General features: G+C 56.1%; 1 protein-coding gene and 2 non-coding genes across 3 annotated transcripts; all 3 read left to right on the top strand.

Annotated features, from left to right (window-relative positions):
• The first annotated feature begins 11,663 nt into the window (after positions 1 to 11,663).
• On the top strand, positions 11,664 to 18,116 carry RPS3 (ribosomal protein S3). The gene is made up of 7 exons (XM_086481589.1): positions 11,664 to 11,737; positions 12,618 to 12,748; positions 13,022 to 13,115; positions 14,314 to 14,408; positions 15,295 to 15,482; positions 16,922 to 17,118; positions 18,048 to 18,116. The coding sequence occupies exons 1-6, from the start codon at positions 11,708 to 11,710 to the stop codon at positions 17,113 to 17,115; spliced, it is 732 nt and encodes a 243-aa protein (XP_086337715.1). The 5' UTR covers positions 11,664 to 11,707; the 3' UTR covers positions 17,116 to 17,118; positions 18,048 to 18,116.
• On the top strand, positions 14,804 to 14,950 carry LOC147416143 (small nucleolar RNA SNORD15). Its single transcript, XR_015184236.1, has one exon. It is a non-coding gene; the product is annotated as a small nucleolar RNA SNORD15 (small nucleolar RNA).
• On the top strand, positions 16,240 to 16,387 carry LOC147416142 (small nucleolar RNA SNORD15). The gene has a single exon (XR_015184235.1). It is a non-coding gene; the product is annotated as a small nucleolar RNA SNORD15 (small nucleolar RNA).
• Positions 18,117 to 21,749: the final 3,633 nt, after the last annotated feature.

Below are 21,749 nucleotides of genomic sequence, written 5' to 3'. Positions count from 1 at the left end.
CTGAACCGCTGCAGCGTGTGCGCTTCTCTTGCCCACAGTGGAATTAAGTGACATTTCCAGTTCAGGGGGGTTACATGTGCCCCAGGTAGGCGTGGAAACCACGCGCCCCTGCTCTGAGCCCCGGGGAAGGAGACCTGCGTGCCCACAAGTGCATCAAAGCCAGACATTCTCCTCCCCCCCCTGCGCAAGAAGCACTTGTGTGCAACGCCCGGGGATCCCGCCACGATGTCTGGGCCTCTGGACCGTCAGGAAATGTTCCCTGGCAGGAGGAAAAGCTCCTCTGCAGATGGTCTTTGGGAAAAAGATAAAAGGGGTGTCACTTTCTGGTGCTGTGTTTCTCCTGCTGTAATTACGGCTTTTAATCACCCCGTTACCTGGCAGAGAAAGGCGCATAAGGCCGTAGGTCGCAGCGCAGGAGGGAGGAGGCACGTGGAGGTTTCAGGCTGTGTTTTTTCACTCTGTGCTTTGGGGCATTAGCGTTCCTTCCCTCAAGGACCAGCTTCCCAGTGAAAATAATCAAAAGCCGCATGAAGAGGGAGCGGGAGAAACAGCAGCAGCAGGGAGAGCCCTCATCTGCCCGACCCTGCCGCGGCTGAGCTCCCCATCAGCTGGGGAGGGAGCCTTTGTCCAGATGAGCTCCGGAGGCACCGACGTCCCTCCTTCCAGCAGCCCCAGCGCTCCAGGGGACACGGCTGAGCGCCGGCGCCGCGGGCCGCCGGGGCTCAGGGCAAAAGGCAGCGGCAGGAACCGAGGAGTCCGAAACTTGGCACCGCGGCGCTTTCCCCCTGCCCGCTTTTTTCAGCCTGAAGCAGCAAAACTGCCTCCGGCGGGATCCGTGCCGGCCTGGGCCGTGGAGCACCCGCGCTGCTCCTCGCTTGCGCAGCCGGCGGAGCAAAAGCAAACCCTTTCCTCCCTGCTTGCTCCCCATACCGCGTGCGTGCTCTGTGTGTTATAATCAGATCCGCGTTTTGAATAGCTGGTTAACTTTTCATTGATGATTAATTGTTTTTAATGAACGACTAACGTTTTGTATTTATTTCCTGATTCAATTAAGTTACGTTATGGTAAGAAACACACGAAGCCTCCCTGATGCTCAGAGCCAGCAGCTGCTGACTTACGAAAATGGCCAAAGCCAGAGCCGCTGCGGGGGGTGAAATTGTGCCGAACTCAGAACAGGGAGGCAGGTACGAGGGGTGAAATTGCACATTCTCAGCTCGTTATCTTATGGGATGGAACCACAGAAACAAAGGAATGTTGCTGTGAAGACTCTCCCATCCTCCCCATCCTGATTTGTACATCAGAGAGTTTGATCAGTAAAATAACCAATGATTATATTAGTATAGGAATATTAATAAAGTTATATGATAGGGTGGACCAGTCATTATAAATGTCAAAATTAATAGCGGGCATAACATGCAGGCTGATGTTAAAATAGGTTAAAGATCATGACTTTGCAGAAAAAGGATATAAAAATGCCGAGGTCTTGATGTAACTTTGAGGCACGTCAGGAGGAGCCGCCCCCCGTGCTGCCCAGCGCTGCAGTAAAGAAGCGCCGGCTCGCCTGGCCCTGCGCAGGGAAGTCCGTCGTGACCGCGACCCTCCCTCAGCTCCCTCTCAACAGAGGCCGGAGCTCTCCTGGGCTCTCCCCATCCTCCTGTGCCGTGGAACCACGGTTAAACCACGAGCTGCCGTTTCAGGGAGCGCGTGGAAGAGCCGGTAACGGCCTTTGCCACCAGCCTTACCTCAGTGCGCCTGAGACAGCTGCACCCATAAATCGTCCTAAAATGCAGTACGCGGGGGAAAACAGCCACCTCCTGCCCTCCGCTTGTTTCCTGGAGCTTGAAGGCTGATTAAGACTCAGTTACTTAAGCTGATGGGTTTCGAGTGATGCCACTAGGGCAAACGGCGCTCTTCAAAATGCCCATTAAAGTTTCAATTTACGTACGTTGCTCAGAGCCGTAGGGCCAGGCCGTGAGCTGCTGGAGCGACCTCTGTTAGCAGCCAGGCCGTTCATCAAATAGTAAAGAGCCGGACAATTTCCAGCTAAACGGCACACACCGAGCACCCTGGTTGCATTTCCTGGTTTTAAAGGAAGTGTAAATTATTTACTAACGTGCTTAATTCTTTTAAGTGAATCCGGGCAGTGAAGCAAGATCTCGCTCACCAGGGCAGATGCCCAAAGGAAGGTGTCAGAGCGATGGATCCGTTTGGGAACAGCCACTAAAATGCTGCTGATTTTATCAGATTTAACGGAGGTAACAGCGGGCCAGGATGACCATCGAGTCAGGCTGGTGGGTCGGGCTGCATCGGTAACAGCTTGGCGGCGGCGGGGATTCAGTCCAGAGAATTTCGGGTGCAGAACTTCAAAGTTTGCCCGTTTGTAAGTTTAGGGATGTTGATTTTTCAAGCCTCGCCACTCGAAAGCTTCACCCGCTTTCTCCCACGTGTGAAGTCTCGTCCTTGGGGATTCACGTGCGCGTCTCCAGAGCCGCGTTTCACGCGGTTCTTTGCCCTTAGCGTAGACCTGAGCTCTTCCTGCCCCAGTTTCGATCCCGCTCTTGGATTCCTTTAGCCAGCTGCAGGGAAGGAGGCAGGGTCGGGGCAGCTGGGTGCTGTCTCTGCCTGGAAACACGGCCCCCTCTCCCCTCCCTGCCCTGCGGGATCGCGCCACCTTCCACTGCTGACGGAAGGGCTCCTGGGCTTGGTCCCCCGTGGTCTTGCCAAGCCAAGAAGCAGTAAATCCTCTTGCGTGTGAAATGTTTACAGAAGGCCTGTAAACGTAGCCCTGACTCCCGCTCCTCCCGGCCGCGTTTCCGCTCCATCTCGCCCGGCTCTGACGGCTTCCTCGTGCTGCTCCGTGCGGGAAGGGGCTTGACTGAGGCAGGACTTGGGCTCCCCGTGAGGCCACCGGCTTCCCGGGGGCAGGACGCCTTTCTGGGAAACTTTTCCAGAGCGGCCAGAGGGTTGTGAGGAACTCGGTGAGGGGATTTACAACAGATGTGGCAATTCGACTCGAACGGTAGCAGCTGCTCCGACGGCAGCAATAAACTATAGTACTCCCGCAATAAAACTCCCATCTGAGTCAGGCTTTACAAATGCTTTACAACCGGTGCTTGCGATTCATCGTTATCTCTACTTGAATTACTTTCCAGGACCGGTCTCCGTTCATTTAATGCAAACTATCTCATCTTGTCCGTCTCTACCCTGGGGTTCCTTTTCCACAGCGACTTGCTGGGAAAATTCATTAACTCTGGGGCGCGTCTGGTGAAATTGCCCGTTGCAGGGATGGTGATTTGGGTGGGGTTTTTTCCTTTCTAGGCCTCCGGCTCCCGTACAAAATGGTGGTGGGATGTAGGTTTAACTTGGAGCATTGGCCTTGGTCTTGTTTCTCGGTGTCACAGCAGGGCCTGGGAGCTTTGGATGGGGGTTAGGCTCTCGGGAGTGTGGGGCAGGCAGCCTGTGCCTCTGAGGACGGTGATGGCCCAGTTTTGGGACCCCTCACAAGCCTTGTGGAGACAGCAGCATCCCACGGACACAAGGCTGGGGAAGTGCGTCAAGCTGTTGGGTCTTGTGCCCCATCCTGTCACCCGGCCCTCGTCCCGGCTGGGCAGAACTTGACGGAAACAAGGCTGAGTGATGGGTCTGAGCACACGTTCATCCAAGTCCGTGTTTCGGGTTGCTCGTGCTCAAATCACCTGCTTCAGGGGAACGGCTCCTTTCGCAACGAAACCCTCCACGAGGAGGTTGCTCAGCGCCCTCCGTCAGGGATGTGAAGACACCTTCTTCCCTTGACTTCTTGTACAGGCCATCCTGGTCCCCTCCTCTGGTCCTGGCAGCGCTGGGCTGCTGTGACGCAGCTCCCAGCCTGCAGCGAGGCCTCGGCTCGAGCTGAGGTTTCCGCTCCGTGCTCCGTCTCCCACAGCAGACGTTCTCCCCTGGGACCACCCCATTACAGGAGAGCTTCCTCACCGCTGAGAAACACCGTTGGGAGCCGACTGGTGTGACTGCAGGGGGGTTTTTTCCCCTCCTTTATATGATTCGATTATTCCTGTAATAGTGATCGTCACATTTCTCGTTGCTGGGGGCAGCTTTTTGCTTGCAGAGGCCATCTCGGTCCTCCACGGCTGCTCCTTGCCGTTCCTCGGGCCTGCAGTGGCCGGGGTCTGATAAGCCCCGCGCTGGCCCTTCGTCCAGCATCGCAGGTCCTGAGGGCACAGGGTTGTGGTGCAGCGTCCTGCTGCGGAACAGCCGGCCCCGGGGAACCCGCCTGTTAGGGACCATCTATCAGCCTCAGCCAGGACATTTATATCCAGACGGATCCTCCCTTTCCTTTAGCACCAGCACCATCTCCTGCGGCCCACAGCGGCAGGGAGAAAAGCTCATCCGCTGTGATTTTAGAGGCAAGGAGTGCCATCCCTCCAACACCCCAAAAAGCTTTTTGGGGGAAGGAGGTGCACCCTCCAAGCCAGAGCTCAGAAGAGAGGCGATAGCGAGGCCTTGCCATCGAGGGGCTCTTCCAGGGTCTGCCGAGGATGGAGACAAGGTCTCTGCTGAGGCTGTCGAAATCCCCCCGCAGCGTGGCCCCGAGGACTGCGCCACGGTGAGAGAAATCAGGCGAAACGGGCTCCTGGGAGGGCGGTTTCTGAACAACTCAGGCGGATCCAGAGAGGTGACGGGGACCCGGTGTGTAACCTGAAATCCCACAGATGTCTGAGCTCGAGGGATCACAGGGACAGGGTTTGACTTACCTCGCCTCCCTTCCCCTGCCGAAATCCCGTTGGCATCTTGTTCTGCGAGCACAGGCGGAAGAGACCGCGTGTTGCTGGGGAAGGGCTGTCCCAGTGCAGCGAGAAGGGGCAGACCCTGGTCTGCTGCCTGTACCCAGTCGTCCGGGTGCGGTTGGGATGACCTCGAGGTTGTTCCCTGGTGCTTCCTTCCTTGGCAGAGCCAGCACCATCCTCGGGTGCCCGCGTTATTTGCAGCCGCAGTCGGGGAACCTTCCCAGGCAGGACGTTTGGTCCCAAAGCCACCTTTTGCCATCGCCCAGGGGGAAAGCAGGGGGCATTCCAAAAATCCAGCACGCCTACAGGCCGGGGAAAGCCGCTGGCTGTCCTGGCCCCTTCACTGCAAAGGGCTGCCAGCCTCTCCTGGATGCTCTGAACAGGAGCCAGGTTCCTGGGGAGAAAACGCAGGGATGGCGGCTTAATTGAGCCTGTTCAATGGCCTTCGGCTGCCATAAACCATGTCGCTGTCTGGGCAATGAAAGGAGCTGGGGGGGAGGCAGGACAGCTCTCGATTCCCGAACCTGCTCCAAACCGGCATCCCCCACAGCGAGGGAACCTGCTGCCAACCCCCCCTGCCCGGCACCTGCAAGGGACCCCTCAGCGGGGGGCACAGGGAAGTCCCTGGTGCCGCCAAATGCCACGGCCGGGGGGTGACGGTCCTCCCGTGCACCCCCTGCTTTTGCTCCTGCCCGTGGCTGTGAGAGTGAACCTGTTCTGCAAGCGCAAGAGGAGACCCAAGTGCTGGGTGCCAGAGTGGGGGCTGCCGCGGGGTTTGTAATGCCTGGGAGCCAGGCAGAGGGTCCCAAGCGGTGGCTGCATCGTCGTGGTGGCCCACGGGGACTAACCCCAGGTCCTGAGCAGTGCAGCCAGGCCAGGCTCTGCAGCAGAGCTGGGATCGCCGGTGCCTTCCTGACCACCCCCATTTATCCCGCTCCGGGAGCACGGCAGGGCCCTGGGGCTGGCCAGGGGCAACGCTCTGGGGATCTGTTCCTTTTGCCGCCCCAACCCCAAGGGTGTTTCCATCCTTGGGGACAAAGGAAGCTCCTTTCCCCGGGGCGGGGGGAAGCAGCCCCTGGCCTTCCGTGGCTGGCTCCACGCAACAGCGTGGGGGAAAAGGGGGGACAGTGGGGCCGGCCACCCCTTCCCCTGCTCCCTCCTGCCCCAGCAAGCTGAGGGCCAGGTGAAGGGTGTGGGGAGATCACAGCTTTCTTTTCGGGATGCTGCCAGCCTCCATTTCAGCAGGGATGGAGGGGAGATGGATCCATTCATCCCCGTTTGGCTGCCAACAGCGTCTCCGAGCATCCCCGCGTATCGCTGGGAGCCGCACTGGCTGCCGGGGGCTGCAGCCGGGGGCGGACGGAGCTGCGGGAGGAATCCCACGTTGCTATTTGTGGAAGGGACTGAAATGTTCCTGGCTGTGAAGGCCGCAGCTCGGAGCCCGCTGGCTTAGCTGGGCCACGTCTGGGGGGAGAGGGGACATTCCCGTGCTGCCTAGCGCCACCGAGGCCCAGGGTGCAGCTTGACCCCGGCTCTGGTTGTCGATGCTGACCCCAAAATGCTGACACAACACATAGTTTCTCCTTAATAGGGCATGGAAAAGGCGATGCACGTCAGGGCCAGGCTTTTTGCTAATGTCGTGCCTTTCCCTGTCTTTATATGATCCAGAAATACGTTGGTTGAGCCCCTCCTGGGTAAACTGAGACTGAAAAAAAAAATATGATCTTGGGCAGATACGTCCTGCTCTGGAAGTGTCATGGTCCCAAGCTGGAAACCAGCAAACAAAGTGGGTTTTGTGCAGGTTAGGAGGGTCTTTCCTTAAAAATTGTTTGAGACCCTGGTTAATAGGGTCTTGGGCTTGGATCCCTGCACAGGGACATCCTCAGCTCCTGGGCACTTCTCCAAAGCCGATGTCTGATGGTCTGGCATTACCCTGGGGTGAGGACCTCAAACGCAGATGTCCCCTCAACCTGGCACGGTGCTGGGACCGTGGGTTCCCCAGGTGCCAGAACCTGACCACCTTTATGGTCTTTTGACCAAGATGTTCCTGGCCCCATCCCCATCCCCCTGCTGCAACCCGCTGCCTTCTCCTCGGAGCTCACAGGCTGCTGTGGAGCTGGGCTGGAGCAGGGAAACGAGCGGGGCTTTAAATAACCTTCTCCAAAATATATGTGTGTTTGTGTTGGATCGTTTCTGGGAGCTGGTTGACAGCCGAGCTCCAGAAACAGCAGGATGGGCCAGGGCTGGGGCGGGGGGGGAGAAAGGGGCAGGGGTGAGAGAGGAAAGAGGGGAGCTCTTCTGAACCTCTCTGCTGCCAGGGAAAATGCGATACTGCACCACGCTGGAAGAAAAAAAAAGGGAAGTTTTCCTCGGAGCTGAGATTTCTTCCTGCTCATCTCGTGCCTCAGCGATGGGCTGGGGAAAGGCCACACGTGCACACGTGCTTGTTTGCATCCAGCGCAGAAGCACCGTGGTCCTGTGGTCCATCCGGATGGATTTGGGATGTCGAGGTACAGCCCTGGCCTGTTGGCTTTCGTATCTCCTCCCCCGTCCCCTTTCCCTACCAGCTTTAAATCCTGCGCGTCCCCCCCCCCAGCTCCCCTGCAGCTCTGCCACGGCTCCGTGCAGCCCAGCGGCTCCTCCGGAGGGTGAGGCTCCGTGGGTCCCTCTGAAGGGTCGGTTCGGAAAGCTGGGTGAGGGGCAACCTGCAGGCTTAGACGGGAGGGGGACAGAAAGGAGGGTGCCTTACACCCAGGGCAATTTGTTGCAGCCACAGGCTTGGCTGATTTATTCAGCGCTAGGAAGGGACCAGCCCCTCTTGTGCCATCTGGACGAGAGCTGCCTTGTTCTCATTGTGTCCAGGGGTGCAGACGGAGGAGAGAAGTACCAGGAGGAGCTCACAGAGTGCCTAAGCAGGTATTTCTGTCCACCCTACCTCAGCCCAGTCCGAGCCCTGGGCTCTCAGTGCCCCTCGAATCCATCCGTGGTCAACTTGGCTCCAGCCTGGCCACAGCCTCAGTCCCTGGGGGAGAGATCAGGAAGAGACCGATGGAGCTGTGGCTCCTGATTTTGGCCAAGAGGGGAGTCCCTGTTGAGAGCAGCGCTGCTGGAGTCCCTGGACCGTAACTGGCACTTGAGGAGCACTGAGGTGAGAGGAGAGAGGAGGATGGGGATGTCAGAGAGACCACTGAGGTCAGCGGGTTTTGGCTGAGAGTGAGGGAAGAGAGTGGGAGCAGAGGACAGCAGGCACAACTGGAGCAGAAAGGGGGACGGGGGTGAGGGACAGCGGGTCCTGCTGTGTTGCTTCTCGCTGGAGAGATCCTTGCTCTCTGTAGAGGGTGGGGGGAGAGGTTGAAGGGTGGAGGGTGAGGGACAGCCGAGCTTGGAGAGATCCAGAGAGCGGGGAAGGAGTTGGCTGAGAGCAGGGGGTGATGACTGGACACCCCAGGAGTGACAGAAAGGTGTTTGGGGACAAGAGGGGACACACGTCCCTCACCCACAGCTGTCCTTGCAAAGTGGGCGGTGGGCTGCTCCGGACGGGCTCTGTCTCTGTCATCCCTCAAATCCTGGACAAATGAATCCCTGGGGAAGAGGGAGGAGAGACACGAAGCTTTTCCCACCCTGGAACCTGCCTCCACTGACATCTAGTGGCAAAGTAGTCCTTTCCCTGGTGAAGGGGAGAGCTGGCTCCTCCAGGCTGGCTCCCCGCTGCCCCCCACGGGCGATGCTGGGGTGGGTGTTTGAAGAAGAGGTGTTTTACCAGCGCTGCACTGGTCATACTGGTATTCCCTGCATGGTTTGCCTGGCTACATCTCAATGAGGCAGCACAGCGGTGCCGGAAAACACGGGCCCCGAAACACCATCATTGGTGCCGTGACACTGGGAACGGGACCCTGGTGGGGTTTGGGCCAGGAGTCAGCACGGGCCGACCCTCAGCAGTGGTCTGGATTTGTGGCCACCGTGTTTGGGAGAGAGCTTAAACATCTGGACAGGGGCTGGGCTGTGACAGACACCCTCACCCGCGCTCCCAGGCGGACTCGGAGCAGGCGGCGGAGGTCCCTCTCCGCTCCCTGTCCTCCCTTCAAGGGTTGGTACCAGCTCCAGAGCAGAGGCGCCTCCTCCACCTCGCTGGTCCCCGAGCGACGCTGATCGCCGCCCGACGTGTTCAGGGGCACCTGCTCTTTGCCCATCAGCTTTGCCCAACCTGAGCAGCCCGGCCCGAAAACGGAGGCAGTGTGGGAGGTGGCGGCCAGGCAGACCAGCCTGTGGCCGTGCCTCTGGGTGGGGACACAGGGGCCGTCCGCCGTCTAGTGTCGAACCACTGCTGGCCCTAACCTGCAATCCGCTGCTGTTGGCTGCCTGCGAACACCAGAGCCGCCACGCTGGCTCGAAAGAAACCTGTTCCAGAGTTTCTTTCTGTAGCCGTGTCACGGGTTTGAGGCTGGGCCGGCCACTAGCGAGTGACAGACGCTCTCTATGAACCCCTCTGCCCTCCCAAAAGGGAAAAGGAGAGAGAACAAGGGAGAGAGACTTTATGGTTTGGAAAAGAAACTGAAACAGCTTTAATGGAACAGTAACAATAAAAGAAAAGACAAGAATAAGAATAAGGGAATAATGAAATCTCTACAATATGTACAAATAGATACAGCCCCAATACCGAACCCAACTGCCCCCACCCCGATGACGACCCGTCCCCCCCACGCTGCAGGGCTGGCACTGGGGCAGTCCCAGGCTGGACTGGGCAGCAGACAGGGACGGGAGGCAGGAGCTGGGCTCAGGCCCTGGATTCAGGGACGCACGGGGTGGGATGGACGACAGAAGGACAGACAGAGCCCCCCTCAGGTGTCGCCACCGAAGGAGAGAGCTTGACCCTGGGGACCCCTCAGCTTTGCACTGACCGTGCCGTCCGTGGGGTGGAACACTCGGTGGGTCAGGGTTGGGTCCCCTGGCCGGTTGGCTCCTCCCTGCAGGGGCGGCCTTTTTCGGGCTGGGGACCCTTTTCCCTCCCGCAGCCCAACACGGGCACAAGCCTCAGCAGTGACCTGGGTGGCTCCAAGAACCAGTCCCAGGCAGGGCCTCTCTGCAGCCCATCCCTTGGGGCTGGCTGTGACCCTCAGGGGTTGGCACTGCTGGGAGCAATCCCTGGCTGGGGACACGTGCTGCTGGTTCAGACAGGGCCGTCAGTTGGAGGGGAATGAGCTGAAAAGTTAAAGCCCTGAGCCAGAATTAGTTCTGGTTTAGCCCAAACCAGGACAAGCCAAAAGCCCGAAGAAAACTGAAAATACATCAAACCCGTTTGCAGCAAACACCCAGCTCCCGCTGCCTTCATCTGCTTTTCCTGGGAGGACCACGAATAGTCAGACCGTGCCCATCCTCTCGAAGCGTGTGGGGGTTGATAGATCTCGACCCCTTTTTAGCTTTTCCCGGTTGAGTCCCAACCTGCGTAGCTTACTTCACGCAGAGGTGCGCCGAGACCTGTCAGCGTCCCTGATGCCCTGTTCTGACCCTCTCCCGGGTCTCCTCTACCCTTTTGGAGCCACAGGCTCAGATGTTCTCAGTAGGCATGCCATGGAATTATTTACAGAGCCATAAAATGATGGTATCCCACTTCTTACTTTTTTTTTTTTTTTTTGATAATTCTAACACTTAATTTCTTCTTTTGTTGCACAGACCCCTACAGCTTCCATGTAAGGAGCAGAGCTGTGCAATGCCCCTGCCTTGGCCCATGGCTGCTCAGTTTCTGTAAAGCTTCTGGCAAGGCTTTCCAAGAGAAGCGTTATGGAAAGCTAGGCAGCTCATTTCAACCTTTTTTTGCCCTTATCCCCTTATTTTCTGGCTCCCTTCTGCGAGGTTTGCGGGGCAAGACTGCCCTTTGCTAGCTCTTCCCAAACAGACCACGTTTACCCACTAGCGGGTGGGTATTTTCACGCATCACTTTACCCATTATTATTATTTCTGATTGAAATGGCATACCCAAACCCCTATAATCCACTACAATCCCTAAACCATTTCCCCCCCAAAAAAATTGCCACTTTCCCCATCTTTGGCCACCACCGAAGTTTCAAGCGAGAAATCCCATACTGCTGTTGCTAATGTAACCCGGAGCCCAGGCTGCAGAGGTGCTGATACCATCCTAGGAGCCAACGAGCCGCACAGAAGGTCTGCCCTGGCGCCACGACCACCCTGTTCCCTGAACCACTCGCCCTGTGGCGAGGCGCCGGGCCCACAGCCCTGCTGCTCGAGGTGCTGCACACACAGAGTAGGAAAGACCTGCCATAGCTTTAAGTTTACAGTTAGCTATCATCCCGATTTACAGCTAACTATAAATAGTTAACAGCTATTGTCAAAATTCACATAAAGCGGCAAATTACTGGATAACCAGGCGGCACCCTCTGGCAGCAAAACCTCCTGATGTTTCCCAGGAAAGACCCGAGTAGCCTGGCTGTGATTTTCACACCTTTTTCATCTGAGACTGCCTAAAAAACTGGAGGGAGAAGGACAGAAGCATCCTGGTGGGACAGGGCCTCCGCTGCTGCCCCCACCTTCCCTGCCGCCTGGGGTGGCCGGCTCCAGCGCCATGAGGGCGTCTTTACCACCCAAGCGGGCCTCCAAGTGGCAAATCACGGGGGGGGGCGGGGGATTTTGCGGCCAACTCCTGTGCCCGTTTATACCGGTTTTAGAACCGTTTTAATGGAGGCTGCGGCCCATCGCAGCAGCCCGGCAGGGCGGAAAGCCCCACGGACAGCCCTAGGGTGAAGCCTCCCCAACATGGCGGCGCGCCAGCGCACCTGGAAGACTACATTTCCCATCGGCCGCCGCCCGCCGGCCCACGTGACCCCGCCGGCCCAATGGGGAGCGGCGGAAGGCAGATATAGCCCTCCCTCCAGGGCCCGCTCCCTCCTTTCCGCCGGGCGGCGCGGCTCAACATGGCGGTCCAGATCTCCAAGAAGCGCAAGGTGAGGGCGGCGCTTCGGCTCGCCGCGGCCGCGGGGCTCTTCCATATCGGCAGGGTCGCACCGGGGGTGGTCCCGGGCCTCGCCGGGCCGGGCCGGCGGCGAGGGGGTGGCGGCGGATGCGGGAGGATGGCGGCGGATGCGGCTCGGCGGCCCGGCGGGGAACATGGCGGCGGCGGCGGGAGGCCGGGGTGAGGGAGCGCGTTGGGGGCCCTGCGCGGGCCCTGGGGGCGGGAGGTGGGGGAAGCCATCATCCCCCTCACAGCCCAGCAGGGGCCTTGCCCAGGGGAGGCAGGCTGGGGTTGTGCTGAGGGACGCGGAGCGGCGCTGCAAGCTGAGCAACTTGCTTGGGTTTTCCTTTTTTTTTTTTTTTTTTAGTGGGAAGAGTTTGGGTTTAGCAACTCCGCGGTGCTGCGGGTCAGAGGGGCCGGGAGGGTGCGGGGCTCTGCCTGTCTTGGAGAGGGAGGGAGGCTCGGGGCCTGTGTGCTGTCAGGGTGGAAGTGGGAGCCCTGGCAGCAGGCCCCTGTGGGGCTGGTAACGGGATGTGACACCCCCCCCTAATTATTTTACGTAAATTCACACCGAAACAAAGTCCTATCCCGAGATATAGCAGCGAGCTACGATTTCAGCCTTCGGCATGAAGAGTGGCTGCAGCGGGCTGTGGATCAGGCTGAGGTGTAGGCTCTTGCTAGAAGGGAGTTGTCTCTGGGAACTTTTTAATTCTTTTATTTCTCCCCACTGCTGCTTCCTCCCCGTGGGGGGAGGGACTGCCAGTCTGCAGGGTGGTCCCAGGGATGACTTGCACCCAAACTCGGAATGTGGCAGTCTTGTTTCCAGGCTGAGCACTTGGAACAGAGCTTGACTCGGTCCGTTTGTTTTGTAGTTTGTCGCTGACGGTATCTTCAAAGCTGAGCTGAATGAGTTCCTGACTCGTGAACTGGCTGAAGATGGGTACTCGGGAGTGGAAGTCCGGGTCACGCCAACCAGGACTGAGATTATCATACTTGCCACCAGGTAACCGTGATGCTGCTGGGGGCTCGCAGGTGCTGTGCAAGGCTCTGAGAGATGCTGTTGCAGGCTGACGCTTGAAGTGGTCAGTGCTACTATGGGAAACTGCTTGGGAAGGAGGTCCTGAAGTGACCTTTAGTGATGCAGCAGTGTCACAACCCCTGGACTAAGATCAATAATGCCCAGTCTGGGAGTTCTTTGGGATGGTTGCAGGCTTCGACCTGGAGGCACTTTTCTAAGTCGTGCTCTACTTTTTTGTTTGTTTTTTTTTTTTCCCAGAACTCAGAATGTGCTGGGTGAGAAGGGGCGCCGCATCCGGGAGCTGACGGCTGTCGTGCAGAAGAGGTTCGGCTTCCCTGAGGGAAGCGTTGAGGTAAAACCATCTTTGGTTAAAACAGTCGTAAGCGGGTTGTGCTGTGCGGTTGGCTTGGTGCACTGCCGGGCTGGTGTCAGCTGGAAAGGCCGTTGGACTGGAAGAGAACTTGGGGCGCGTTTTACCTCTGCTCACCAAACACTCTCGCCCTGAAATACGAAACGCTTTGCTCTTTGTGGGATTTTTGAGTGCTGCCACTTTGGCTGGTTTTCCCAGCAGGTTGGGGGCAGATAAAACTTTTCAAACTTAGCTGTAAGTATTTTATAGAGAATGTTGGTGTCCCGGTATTGAGGTGGGAAGCTGGTCTGACAGCGTAGTGTTGGCACTCGTGTGTTCCTCTTACCCTTATTGGGTTCATAATGTTTCTGTCCTTACCAAGAAGCTGTTTCGGTGCAGAAGGCTCTTTGAGTAGGATACTGTAATGAAACAGAGTGAGGTGGCACACCAGGAATGTCTGGCCTTTCAGTGTTTGAAATTGGTGCCCTTACTAGTACTAAAACAAATTGGGGTGGGGGAAATGTGTGGTCTTGGGTGGTGCTCACATTTATTCCCTCTTGGCCAGTGTTGCTGGACCACGTTATACAGTGAAGGTTGCTGATTGTCTCCAGCAAATGCTTAAACTGACCGAATGGCACAAACCCTCACAGAGCACATCGTGGTTTGTCAGCTCTAGGAGTGTCACGTGCATGATTTTGAATGTCTGCTTCTGAAGTGTCAGGCTTTGGTCTCCTGGAGAGGTTAGATTTAATACACCCCCCCCCTCCCAGCTTTCAAAAACCAAACCTTTTCTTAGGTTTGATTTTAAGACTTAAGCAGACTAAACGTAATTGATGTGTCCTAAAAATTGTCTCTCCAGTGAAGTCCTTGTGATTGGGCACCTCTCTCCAGGGATGCGTAATGTTTTGGGGCTGTTTGAAGCAGCAGCTCTTTGAGGGTGCACCATGGATGTTTTAACGGTCGCCTGACTTTTCAGTGGAGTGTCACCAGTGTGCCTCGGCTCTGCCAGGGGTAGGAGATGGGCACTGAGGGAGTTCAGGGAGTGCGGCGTCCGAGGATAAAGCTGCGTGTGAATGTGGAAGGACTGAGGGAACTGGGTGTAGAGGGTGGGGCATAGAGTAGTATGAAGCTCCTGGGTTCTGCTAAATTAAAAAGTATCTTGGAATACAGCCCTGTTCCTGAGTTGACTTTTCCTTTGTAGCTCTACGCTGAGAAGGTGGCCACGAGAGGTCTGTGCGCCATCGCTCAGGCCGAGTCCCTGCGGTACAAGCTTCTGGGAGGTTTAGCCGTGCGCCGGTGAGTAGAGCAGGTTGGATGTGGTGGCCCAGCGCGGAAGTGGTGGGGGATTCAAATACCATTTGCAGGAAAACCTCCTCGCCAGCGTGTCTTTAGTTTGAAAATGTAACGCTAGTAATGCTGCGCTTGGAGAGGGCGGTTTGTGTTTTTGATAATCCTGACATACACAAGCTCTTTGTTCAGTGCACAGTTACTTTTCGTACTAACTGCTAGGTAACGTATTTCAGAAGTAAATGCTGAGGTCTTGGAGTAGCTTAGATGCAGGTTGTCACCTGGTGTGCCTAAACCTGGCATTTATTTAACTTTGTGAATAAACGGGCGGAGGAGCGAAACACAATTTCAGGCCTTCTGGCTGAATTGTCGTTCAGGTGACGGTGGCCTCGTCTCTCCGATCCCTTCGGTGATGATAAGATGACGAGTCAGAAGCGGGTGGCTCCCGTTGCGGTACCCCTGCAGCGTCACGTTCTGTGGTGCTGCCTGTGGTTCTTCAGCAGGAGCCCCCTGCTGCCATTGAATGATTTAGAGGCATTTGTCTGAGAAGGAGCGAGGAGCTGCCCTCCTGACGTGGGGGCGTTGGCCACCTTCAGCTGTGGAGCTGCTTCTGTGTCACAAAGAAGGCCTGCTGGTCGCTGTTCCCGCAAGGACCATAATTCAGAGTTTTCTTGGGCTGGGTTTGACAGTGCCAAAACAGGGGGAAGGTTTTTGCCGCTTTGCGTGGCGCTGGCCGAGCCTTAGCTGCCCGGCTGTGCGCTCTGAAGGCTTTTTACAAGCAGAAGCTGAAGGGTGATTGCCTGTACTTGAAATTGGGGTGAAGTGCTTCCCCAGAGCCCTGTGGGTTTGGCAGAGTGGGAGTAGCGCTGTGGCTGTGGCTGCTCTCTCCCTGCAGAGCCTGCTACGGTGTCCTCCGCTTCATCATGGAGAGCGGCGCCAAGGGTTGCGAGGTGGTCGTGTCCGGCAAACTCAGAGGTCAGCGGGCCAAGTCCATGAAGTTTGTGGATGGCTTGATGATCCACAGTGGAGACCCAGTGAACTACTACGTCGACACAGCCGTGCGTCACGTCCTTCTCCGGCAGGGTGAGTGCCTGGGGTGAAGATCCCCCTGCGGCTCTTGGTTCCTTCTCTCAGTGCTTCAGAGCTAGAAGATCTCCACTCCTGGCAATCCCATACCTGCAGGCTGGAGGTTTCCCTCTGCTGCTTGTAGGGTGGTAACTGGTGTGATTTTTGCCTCACCCCTGATCTTGCAGAGCAGTTCAGTTGTGCTGCCACTAGTTGTTCTGACTGAAAATCTTGGTTTTCTTGGTCTTCTAAGCTGCCGCTGTGGAATTCGCACGTTACCTCTCAAGTAGAACTTTATTTGTGTTATGTGAATGGGAAATGATGAAGGGGCCTTCAGCAGACAACAGAATTCTGTGTAGCCATCCCACGTCATCCACTTTTCCTAGTGGTGGGGATTGAATGTTTCCAGTTGAGAAAGTGGCTTTAGACTTTCCAGATACTCTCACTTGTGTCCTTTGGCCTCTGAGGTTGGCAGCAAAATGACTGACAGATGAAATGCGTTGAGGAGCTGTTGGCAGTTTGGATTCTGGCTTTCCTGGCTCCTGGGGGGAGGCAGACAGGACACGGGTGCTACAAGACCCACGAAAAAGCAAGTGTCAGCCAGTTCTCCCCCATGGCAAAGTCTTCCCAGCCAAACTCGCCAAGCCTGCTTACGCTTGTCCTTCCCCCTGCTAAACCACAAATGGCTTCTGCATCTTAATTGGCTTTGGGTTACTTAATTGCAGAACGCCTGACGTAGGGTTACCAATATAGACAAAGCTGTTCTCCGCCTTCCCTTCCGTGATGATACGATGACGAGTCAGAAGGGATGTCCTTGTGCCATAGCAGCCTGTTCGGTGCCACGTTCTGTGGGGCTGTGCTAAGGCTGCCTTGGGCAGGATGTCCCGCTCCTTGGATGATTTAGAGGCATTTGTCTGAGAAGGGATGCAAAAAAAAAAAAAGGTGGAGTAAAAGGTGGAGTTTCCTAGGAGAGTGAGCTGGCTTATCCCAGGAAGGACAGGGTTTAAAGCCAGGGCGAGCGTGACTTCAGGATATAGCGCATTTTCATCGTAGTCCCAGGCTGCAGCTAGCAAAGGCAATGGATCGGATGGAGGTGAACACGCTGATGTAAATTCACAGTAATTAGATTTTTAGCATGTTTTGTGTTAATCCGCTTGCATCTTCAGTGTTGTCAGGAATGGGGTTTGGTGCAGGTAGCACCTTTTGTAACCTTGGGGCTTGTCCCTGTGGAATATGTGCTTGATGTTTTGTGTCAAACATAGAACCACAGAAGGTTTGGGTCAGAAGGGACCTCAAAGATCACCCAGTTCCAACCCCCTGCCATGGCAGGGACACCTCCCACCAGACCAGGTTGCTCAGGGCTCTATCCAACCTTCCTTGAACCCTGCCAGGGATGGAGCCTCCACGACTTCCTCATGCAAACGAGCATGTCTGTGTTGTCCTGTCCCTCTTTGCAGGAGTGCTGGGGATCAAAGTAAAGATTATGTTGCCCTGGGACCCAAGTGGAAAGATTGGCCCCAAAAAGCCTCTGCCAGACCATGTCAGCATCGTGGAACCCAAAGAAGAGATCTTGCCCACCACCCCCATTTCAGAGCAGAAAGGTGGCAAACCAGAACAGCCAGCCATGCCTCAGCCCGTTCCCACTGCCTGAGGGGTAAGTGCCTGGGAGCGGTGGGAGGATCCGTGCGGAAAAGGTGTCGTGTCTCCACCAGGGCTGTGCAGGCGCGGGGGGGGGGAAGCTGCTGCGTTGAACCAGGTGCGGTGGTCGGCTGGGCTGGGTTTCAGCCTTGCTTGGTTTAAGGCACGCTGCCAAGCAGCTGAGCACACCCTTCGGAGAAGGTGAGACGACGAGTCTGAAAGGGATTATCCTCGTCCAAGCGCCGTGTTCCGTGTTGTGTCCTACACCACGGATTCGGGGACCTTGGGTCGCAGTTTGAGTGACTTGGAGGCATTTGTCTGAGAAGGGTTCAGTGCCTCGGCTGCTTTCACATATTGCCACTCGCTGCTAGCGTGCAGCTGACACCCCAGGGTGTATATTCCTCATGTACCCCCCCATCCCGCCATGGAATCTGGTTTGGGATCTACTTAGAAGCCAGTAACATTGAGTGCAGTGTGTAGGCAAGTTTTATCAGTAAATAAATAATCAAGGTTTGAAATCCTGTCTCCCTGAACGAGTGCTTTCTTAAGACAGAAATTGTCTGAGACCTGCTTGGGGGTTTTCCCCCGTGAAAATGTGCAGCTTGCTGCTTTGGAAAGCCTGGCCGCGTTCTCCGGTGAGAGCAGCAGGAGGCGCAGGGCCGCCTCCTTCCAGCAGGCTTGCTGGTGAAAGCCAGGCTGTGGTGCTCTCTGGCTGAAGCTGGGAGGGTTCAGGGAGTTTGCAGGGCCGCAGTGAAACAAGGGAACGTGACCAGCACGGTCTGTTCCCGTGGGGAAAAGGGGGAGCGTTGGCTAAAATGCCAGAAGTAAGAGATGCCATTTAACTGGAAAACTTGGAGCCCGTTTGTTTGTTCAGTGCTTCGGGTAGGAGAATCGTTACGGGAAATGGTTTGCCACCATCTCACTCAGTATTTTGTTTTGTTGTAGGGTTTGTAACATCTGCAACCAGAAGCTTGACTGTCCTGAAAACATCTCTTAATAAAATCACAAAAGACAGCGTTTGTGGAGGTGATTTTTTTTTTAATTTATTTATTCCAGGGAAGCCTCACTCCCGCCTTTGGCCTGGCAGGAATCCTGCTGCATTTCTTCCAGCTTGTGTTACCCTTTTGGAGTGACCTTAGCAGATCCTGGTCTAAACAAAGTGGGGACAAAATGCTGATTTCTGGGTAGAGCTGGAGCAGCGATCCGGTGCTTGGGGGATCACGGGTAACACCCCGTGAACTGGAGCGGTGCTGGTAACGCTTCAGTTACGTACCAGTCCCTTTCTCCGAGGGTGCCAGAAGTGGGAGCTTTTTTTAGCAGCGTCCAAAGCAGTTGCAGTATTTCTACCTTCCTGGCTTCAGCTGAAGTATTACTGTTTCCTTCTAAATGCTTTTTTCACCTCTGTCCATCCTTGTCACTGAGCAGACACTCACGGTGTGATTTTTCAGGGACAGGGACAGTATGGGAGCGTCGCGGCTCCCGTGAGGGTCAGGTAGCCGCCGTTGGCAGAGGGGTGGGGTGAGGCAAGCTTCTGAGTAGGTATTTACCCAGCAGTTGTGGGAGCGGGGGGAAGGTCTGCGCTCTGGATTTCAAACCTTCCATCCTGAGCTTTGAGACGGAACTGTATTTGAGCAGCTCGGGGAAAAATTGTCTTCCCTTGAGGCTTGAGTGGACACTCCGTTAATTTGTCATTCTGTTAATAACTGGCTTTAACGAGCTGTAGGATAACTTCCAAGTAGATCCTGAAGTTGATAATAGGTGACGAGGCTCCTTACGCTGTTGAAATGCATAGTCTGTAGGCAGGGATGTGTTTTTTGGTGCTGTATGAATTAATTTTGATGCTGTTCTTGTCTGCTGTGGTCGAGCTAAAGCCCTGGAGCAGCAAGGCTGAGCGTTGGTTAAGTTTCAGGCAGACGTTCTAGTTCTGGCAGCTCCTTTCCCAGTGGTTTTCAAAAGCTGGTGCAGCGATGGGAAGAGACTCTTCTGTGCATCATCAGAGATCACGTTGTGCGCAGGATCCAGGCTTTGTTTTGTTCAGATTTCCAGTAATTCAAGACCTGTTTGTTGCATTAACAAAAATCGTACAAATCCGCAAGATTTGCTGCTTAGGAATAGCTTTTTCCCTCCAGCTTTGCGTTTTCAGGAGGCTTCTCTGCCAGGCTGGCAACTTGTGAACTGGCGTTTCAGACTGGCAGTGGCAGGGACTGGTCTGTCTGGCAGCGTGTGTGGATGTGTGAGCCGCAGCCTTCCCGTTCCCAGCTGCTCTGGCAGGGAACCTGGCCTGGCAGGCTGCTGGCTGGGAAGCTGGTGAAGTGTGTCGGAAACAGATGTGAGGGAGTCAGAGAATGAGTCTGATTTCAGGTTTCTGTGCGCATCTTTCAGTGGAGAGCTTTAAAAAAAAACCAGCTGTTAAGTGTTAGAGTAGGGAGTACCAACATTAATTTTTGATTTTTTAAAAAAAAATTAGGAAAAAAAATTCCAGGAAAAAAAAAGAAAGAAGGTGACAGACCGGCTTTGTCGCTGTGTAGGAGCAGGAAATGTGGGAAACCTGGAAGGCCTGGAGCAAAATTCTTAAAAATGTCTCAATATACTGGCTGGTGATCAGCTTGAAACTTCTCCTGTGGTCTTCCAGCGAGGCCTGAGATCGCTCGGTTTCTTTCTGATTTGAAGCCTCCCAACCCGCTGCATCAGCCTGTTCATCGCTCAGTGCTGGTCGCTGGTAGAATCGAGGGATGTTTAGGTGTTCGTGTGCCAGATCAGGAGGATGCGCACGTAGCGTGTTTAGGAGTGGTACTGCTGTACCTCTCTTCTTGCTGGGTCTGTCGTGTGAGAGGTTGAGGACAACATCGAGGATTGCTGCTCTGGTGAGACCCCCCTGCAGGGCTGCGTCCAGCTCTGGGGGCACCAGCACAAGACAGACACGGACCTGCTGGAGCGGGTCCAGAGGAGGCCACGAAGATGCTGAGGGGCTGGAGCAGCTCCCTGTGAGGACAGGCTGAGAGTTGGGGGTGTTCAGCCTGGAGGAGAGAAGGGGCCGGGGAGACCTTAGAGCGGCTTCCAGTGCTGAAAGGGGCTGCAGGAGAGGTGGGGAGGGACTCTTGGTCAGGGGGTGTGGTGATGGGATGAGGGGTGATGGTTTCAAACTGAGAGAAGGGAGATTGAGATGAGATATTAGGAAGAAATTTTTTACACTGAGGCTGGTGGAATACTGGCACAGGCTGCCCAGAGAGGTGGTAGAAGCCCCATCCCTGGGAACACTCAAGGCCAGGTTGGACGGGGCTCTGAGCACCCTGATCCAGCTGAAGGTGTCCCTGCTCCCTGCAGGGGGCTGGACTAGATGGCCTTGAGAGGTCCCTTCAACCCAAACCCATTCCGTGCTTATCTCCTAATGATGAAGGTTTGCACGTGTGAACCAAATACCTTTCTAGTGTGCATTGGTGGGAGTATTTTCCACCACCCACCGTGAGCTGTTTGAAGAAGCTGCTGAAGCAGTGTGGTGGGTTCACCCTGGCTGGAGGTGGCAGGTGCCCACCAAAGCCGCTCTGTCACTGCCCCCTCCTCGGCTGGACAGGGGAGAGACAGAGCTGTAACAACAGGCTCGTGGGCCCAGACAAGGACAGGGACATCACTCGGCATTTACTGTCACGGGCAAAACAGACTCGACTTGCGGGGAGAAAAACGCAACTTATTACCAGTTGACTCAGGAGTAATGAGAAATAAACCCAAATCTTAAACCCCCTTCCCCCCACCCCTCCCTTCTTTCCCGGGCTTAACTTTGATCCCAATTTATCTCCCTCCTCCCCCCCAGCAGTGCAGGGGGAACAGGGAATGGGGGTTGGGGTCAGCTCATCACTGTTGTTTTCTGCTGCTCCTTCCTCCTCAGGGGGAGGACTCCTCACACGCTTCCCCTGCCTCAGTGCAGGGTCCCCCTCACGGGAGAAGGTCCTCCATGACTTCTCCAGCGTGAGTCTTCCCACGGGTTCAGTTCTCCATGAACTGCTCCAGCGTGGGTCTCCTCCATGGGGTGCCGTCCTTCAGGAACCAACGGCTCCAGCGTGAGCCCCCTCACGGGGTCCCCAGCAGCAAACCTGCTCCAGCGGGGGCTGCTCTCTCCCCACGGGCCACAGGTCCTGCCAGGAGCCTGCTCCGGTGCAGGCTTCCCCCGGGGTCACAGCCTCCTTCAGGCACCCACCTCCTCCGGCATGGGGTCCTCCCCGGGGTGCAGGCAGTCCTCTGCTCCCCCGCCCACGGGCTGCAGGGGCACAGCCTGCCTCACCGGGGTCTTCCCCACAGGCCGCAGGGGAATCGCTGCTCCGGCGCCTGCAGCACCTCCTGCCCCTCCTCCTGCCCTGCCCTGGGTGTCTGCAGGGTGTTTCTCTCCCCTGTTCTCACTCCTCTCTCTTGCTGCACAATCACTTTTTTCCCTTTTTTAACCCCGTTCTCCCCGAGGCGCTGCCACCATCACTGATGGTCTCGGCCTTGGCCAGCGGTGGGTCCATCTCAGAACCAGTTGGCATTGGCTGTACCGGACACAGGGGAACCTTCCAGCAGCTTCTCACAGAAGCCCCCCCTGTAACCCCCCACTGCCAAACCCTTGCCCCACCAACCCTTTACAAAGGTAGGGGCTCGTTCACTTCCCTGCATCTC

This window comes from Leptosomus discolor, chromosome 1 (assembly GCF_034619465.1).
Source record: "Leptosomus discolor isolate bLepDis1 chromosome 1, bLepDis1.hap2, whole genome shotgun sequence".
Lineage (NCBI taxonomy): Eukaryota > Metazoa > Chordata > Aves > Leptosomiformes > Leptosomidae > Leptosomus > Leptosomus discolor.
Note: the sequence above shows the minus strand (reverse complement) of the source record. Positions and strands in the feature narration are given on the sequence as shown.

Excerpts from the sequence above, each read along its gene's own strand:
- RPS3 (XM_086481589.1), top strand. The coding sequence starts at position 11,708 with ATGGCGGTCCAGATCTCCAAGAAGCGCAAG. Across the intron at positions 12,749-13,021 it reads ATTATCATACTTGCCACCAG|AACTCAGAATGTGCTGGGTG; the intron begins GTAACCGTGATG and ends TTTTTTTCCCAG. Across the intron at positions 14,409-15,294 it reads GGAGGTTTAGCCGTGCGCCG|AGCCTGCTACGGTGTCCTCC; the intron begins GTGAGTAGAGCA and ends CTCTCCCTGCAG.